The sequence below is a fragment of the Beta vulgaris genome, chromosome 1, assembly GCF_026745355.1.
Source record: "Beta vulgaris subsp. vulgaris cultivar EL10 chromosome 1, EL10.2, whole genome shotgun sequence".
Classification (NCBI taxonomy): domain Eukaryota; kingdom Viridiplantae; phylum Streptophyta; class Magnoliopsida; order Caryophyllales; family Amaranthaceae; genus Beta; species Beta vulgaris.
In genome coordinates, this window is record NC_079202.1 from 56,191,308 (window position 1) to 56,196,485 (window position 5,178).

Consider the following 5,178-nt stretch of genomic DNA (forward strand, 5'->3'; position numbering starts at 1 on the left):
TGTAGGGAATATATTGGCATCTCATATTAAGATTATCCATAGTTATAGACATATTATATATACAGATGAGAAAACCTCGTGGTTTAGCCAGTTTAGGTTACATGAAAAGGAAATCATGCAAAATTATTTCTTTCTAATGAGGTTATGATTAAATCTAAATCACAAGACCGTCTTGTATGGTTGCGTTCTTCAAAATGATGGTAATGCCCGACCTGATGTAAAAGCCTTCATTTGGTCTATCTGCTTCCTCAACACCCTGTTTAATATTAATGCAAGAGTATAGATGAGATGATGGTCACATTATTGGGTAGTCTTTTAATGCAAGAGTATAGTATTTTCATATGTAATGTCAAAGAAGAGAGAGTTGTCATGGAACTTACATCCGTGTTTGCGATTACCACATCTTTTCCAATTTTGGCGTTCTTGTCAATTATGCAATTCCTATACAGAAAAATTTATCAGAAGAAATAACCTTTAGCTACATGAGTTCGTTTATGAATGGACAATCATCAATTGCTACCCATTCAATAGTTCATTATGTTCGGTTTCAAAAAGTTGTGTTTAATATCTTTTCAAACACTTCAAATTTACTATTGCTTCTTCTTACTAGATTTGGATGGATTTTTTTAGGGTCTTAAACACAATTTTGGACCAAACCATATAAATGACTAAAATTAATGCTACATTATGACATCAATTTTCCGGAGAAAAATATTTCCTCCAGAATCACAATAGTATTGACAAAAATCCTCCTTGAGGATTTCTGTTCATGTAGCATATGTTAACGTCCTTAAGTGTTGCTGGAACTCTTGAACAAAAATGGAGAATTGCACATGTAGCGAGAGCAAAAGAGTCAGAGGAGTGGAAGGGGGAGAAAGAAGTAATATTACTTTATTTTGGTATTCTGTCCGACACCAACAGGAACCTTTCCCTCAGCAAGCAGAGAAGCAATTTCTGATTCAGTTTGATAGTAATCTGCGCCCATCATCATGGTGTCCTGGAAACCCAAACAACATTTACATATATCCTCTATCAATAGGCCTTGATTGATAGATATTGTAAGAAAGAGAAGAAGTAACTCATATACTTCCCTAGTCATGCCTTTGTTAAGAGATTGTAGCAAAGTCATATAGAAATATTATCTAGCGAGCCATTAGAAGATAGCAAACCTGGAACTCAACCCCGGACTCTAATCTTGAGCGAACACCAACAATGGAATGTTGGATGCTAGACTCCTGTAGAAAACAACCATGGGATACAATGGAATCGACAATCTGGGAGGAAGGAAAAAAACAGTTCTGTGAGACTTAATCATGAGATATATTCAGTGAAAGAACTCCTTCAGTTTCATTATATAAAGTTTTTGAGATTTCATTTTTATGTCATTATCTATAATTATAGTACTATTTTCTTATGAGATTTATGATTCAATATTGATGATCAAAATTCGATCTTGAAAAAAATGGGCACCATCTTTAATGAAATGGGAGTAGCAGGTGGACTAATTATCATACCTTGCACCTGTCGACTTTTGTAGGAGGCAGAAATCTTGCAGATGTATAAAAAGGTGTTTTTGGATCGTAGAATTCAAACTTGGGAGGCTGCATTCAGAATAAACATTATACTTAGTACATAACAAGGTGAGTTTTCCTGAAAAATCATTAGAGATATTGGAGAAGACTATAAAGCTTACTTCTGTAGGCGATCGATCATTTCTATAGCTCTTAGGCTTCATTCTTATTTTAGTTGTGAATTAGGTAGCCAACTTTTTATTTCATAGAGCTTGGTCTTTTTAAAGGTGAAAAGATCAAATCTTAAATAACAAAGCCTTTGCAATATGGCATACATTACTATCTGAAATGCAACAAGGCGAACCTGTTGTGTAAGGGCCAAATTGGAATCAAAGAAAGACTTTATGGTTCCGATATCCTCCCAGTAGTCATTAAATAGATATGCCTGCATAAGGGAAACAATTTCAGAAGATAGCGTCACTAAAATGAGCATGAATCAGCACACTGGATCGGAATCAAGGAATTAGAGCTAGAATAAAAAATGCAACACTGCTGGAAACAGAAGCCCCTATTCACCTGAACATTATACTCTCCTACAGCTGAAGGAATAATCTCAGAGCCAAAATCATTGCTTGAAGGGTATTTTCGATTGAGAAGCTCCATAAGAACATCCGTTCGAAAGACATAAACACCCATTGATGCAATATATGGATTTGACATAGCTTCAAGGTCAGAGAGCCCAAGAACAGTTGTATCTACTTGCTATCATAAAGGATAGAAACTATGTCATGAATCGGGCAAAAAAACTATGGGAATATTGAAGATTAATGAAATACACCAGCTAGCAAGCAAGAAGGTAATTAGTAATTACCATTGCTGTTAGATCAGAACCCTTGGGTTTTTCTGCAAAATGGACAATGCGTCCAGTGTGATCAATCTTCATCAGCCCATAATCCGATGCACGGCTGTTAGGAAATAAGACAAATATAAATGTTTACTTTTCCATATAAGTTATCATCGAACTTAAAAAAGGCAGCATCCTAAGGACACTAGAAATATTACATGCATACCTGTCATCCATGGGTATGCATGACACTGTAATATCAGCATTGGTGTCAATGTGCTTCTGGTAGAATGCAGGAAAGTAAATTAGAAACTTCCCAAATAACTTGTGAAGAGTATGCGAATTCAGCAGGACGAGATGTAAATATAGTGATACCTGCACAAAACTCATGTAATCCATTCGGTAAAGATGATCACCGGATAAAATAACTATATGCTCGACATCCTTGGATTTGGAATCCTGCATAAATCGTTGCAGACATCAGTTGCTTGTAATGAACCATAAAACCAATTACTCTCACCTAATAATCCAGTTATGAGCCATAAGATGTACCTCAAATGCCCAGAAAAACTGTCTTACTGCATCAGCGGTGCCCTGGAACCATTTCTTTCCTGATTCTCCAGGTGTTTGTGTAGCAGCAAAAACCTATTCACAGTCAGTAACAACACATCTTTTACCTTAATTGTTTGATAAGGTCATACTAGGAAAATACTCCTTCCATCCAAAATTAGTATTTTTTTTTATAATCTAATCCAAAATTCGTTGTTACATTAGTGTCTGATTGTCTCAACTCCTCATGATTAAGGTTATGTAATGATGTGCTATCCTCATTGTCTACTTTAAGTTAAGGCATATTACACAAATTAATAAGATATCATTACTATATTATGCTAGATGACAAGCTTTTCCAACTATCTTGAGATAGTATATGTGACTAATACTACCTAACATCGACAGTAATTGATCATCGAATCAACGTGCAAAACTATTGAAATTGTTGTCATTCTTGTAGTACCGATTACAAGAGCCAAAAAGGTCAATTTCATTAAAAGTGCTACATGACAATGTAAGCTAAGGCATCAATTTAGTGCACAAAGTTCCCTCCAAAAGCAAGAGGGGTCAGCTATATACTGTCAAACCAACTGAATAGCAAACTGCTGTTAAAGATGTAGACATGGTTGTCTTCTTTTCTTACCTCCACAAAGCCATCCCCAAAATTCACACCATCTCCAAAATTATAGGTTCGAGCAAGATGACGATTAAGCGAAAACGAATTGAACTGGGTAAGAATGAAAATCTTTCTAATGCCACTGTTGATGCAGTTGCTCATAGGCACATCAATCAGCCTGTAACACCCTCCAATTGGCACCTGCATACCATTTTTTAACAGTCTTTTTCACTATAAGTTTACAAAAATTTCTGCACTTCATAAATACTACTTCATTTCACCTAAATATAGCAACAAGATCATGAAATACTGAAATCATCCAACATTATAAACTCAGAATATCATACTGCAATATTATGCTTAAATTTTATGAGTTTCATCAATATTTCACTAGAATATCATACTGCTGGCTTAGCTCTCCTGCTAGTAAGAGGAAAGAGGCGAGTCCCAGCACCACCACCCAGCACAATTGCAGCCACATTTTTTGGGTCAGCTTTTGGAGATTCAAATAATGCTGGCTCATATTTCTGCACTCAAAAAAAAAAAAAAAACACCCAAGTTCAATATTTAAGCAAAAATAACAATAAAATTGCATAATTACCAACAAAAACACAAGTTATATAAAATTGAGAATTCACCTAAAAGAACTTACCAAAGATTCTTTAACACTTTGATTAAAATCTGAGGTGAGAACAGAAAATGCAACCCCAGGTTTATTGACATTTCTACCCTTGCTCTCAGTTCTTGAAAACAGAGCTCTCAGATCTTTACCCTTCAAACTTTGACTGATTCTCTCTCCTAAAAAACGTTTCTTTCCAACTTCTGTTAAATGGGCATTGACATTTATGGCTGCTGCACTTGCATCCATAGCTTTTCTTTAAATCTGCTTCATTAAAAAGCCAAAAAAAAAAAACTGTGAAAGTGTTTACATCAAGGAAAGATCTTTATATTAAATTAAGTGAAAAGTATTGATTATAAAACAAATTCTACCAACTTTATTGTAAAAGTATAAAGATTCTAAGACCCAGATCATATTGTAATCATTAAATAGCTAAATAAATACCCAGATCAGAAAATTGCATGAAATGACATGTGAATCATACCCAGAAAAAAAATAAGCAAAAATATTAGTGGAATGAGAATCAGAGGTTTGGAATCTTGGGAGAACAGAAAGTGGGTTGTCGAGTATCAGAATGTTGCTGAAAACTGATTAAATGAAAGTGAGAAATTTAAAGAAAAATTGTGGGAAATTATATTGTGCAAAGAAGTAGAAATGGGAAGTTTTTCTTTTGACGGAAAAATGGAAAGTTGTGTGTGAATCAAGTTGTCAAGTTGCTTGCTATATTTGAGTGGGAGTAGTACTTGGACTCTTGGAGAGTGTGATCACTCATCACTGAATCACTGATATTTTCTGAATTTGGTCACACCGCTTCTTTTTTTTTCCTTTTTGAATTGAGGTTACACCGTTTTCACATTGCACAAATCTGGTGCACCAAATAGTACCCCCGTCTCAAAATATAGTTCTCATTTCCATTTTGGGTGTCCCAAAATATAGTTCCTATTTTTATATTTAGGCTCCGTTTGGTAGGGCGTAAAACGTTTTCCCGGAAAACTGTTTTCCTCTATTTTCAGTTTTACATTGTTTGGTTGGCAAA

General features: G+C 35.0%; 1 protein-coding gene across 3 annotated transcripts; it reads right to left on the reverse strand.

Annotated features, from left to right (window-relative positions):
* Window positions 1-4,968, reverse strand: LOC104889614 (glucose-1-phosphate adenylyltransferase large subunit, chloroplastic/amyloplastic). 3 transcript variants are annotated; one of them, XM_048637105.2, is made up of 15 exons: window positions 4,886-4,968; window positions 4,176-4,406; window positions 3,928-4,050; window positions 3,551-3,724; window positions 2,908-3,000; window positions 2,731-2,814; window positions 2,582-2,637; window positions 2,383-2,476; window positions 2,088-2,273; window positions 1,876-1,956; window positions 1,515-1,601; window positions 1,170-1,274; window positions 891-997; window positions 381-441; window positions 1-256 (listed from the first exon to the last, which is right to left on the reverse strand). In XM_048637105.2, exons 2-15 carry the CDS (start codon window positions 4,389-4,391, stop codon window positions 155-157), a joined length of 1,569 nt encoding a protein of 522 aa, XP_048493062.1. In that variant the 5' UTR covers window positions 4,392-4,406; window positions 4,886-4,968; the 3' UTR covers window positions 1-154.
* Between the last annotated feature and the right edge of the window lie 210 nt (window positions 4,969-5,178).

What these genes read in the sequence shown, in the direction of transcription:
- LOC104889614 (XM_048637105.2), bottom strand. Translation starts at nt 4,391, where the DNA reads ATGGATGCAAGTGCAGCAGCCATAAATGTCAATGCCCATTTAACAGAA. An exon ending in GTTCTGATCTAACAGCAATG is followed by an intron (nt 2,274 to 2,382) that starts GTAATTACTAAT and finishes CCTTTATGATAG; the next exon opens with CAAGTAGATACAACTGTTCT. An exon ending in TAGGAGAGTATAATGTTCAG is followed by an intron (nt 1,957 to 2,087) that starts GTGAATAGGGGC and finishes TCCCTTATGCAG; the next exon opens with GCATATCTATTTAATGACTA.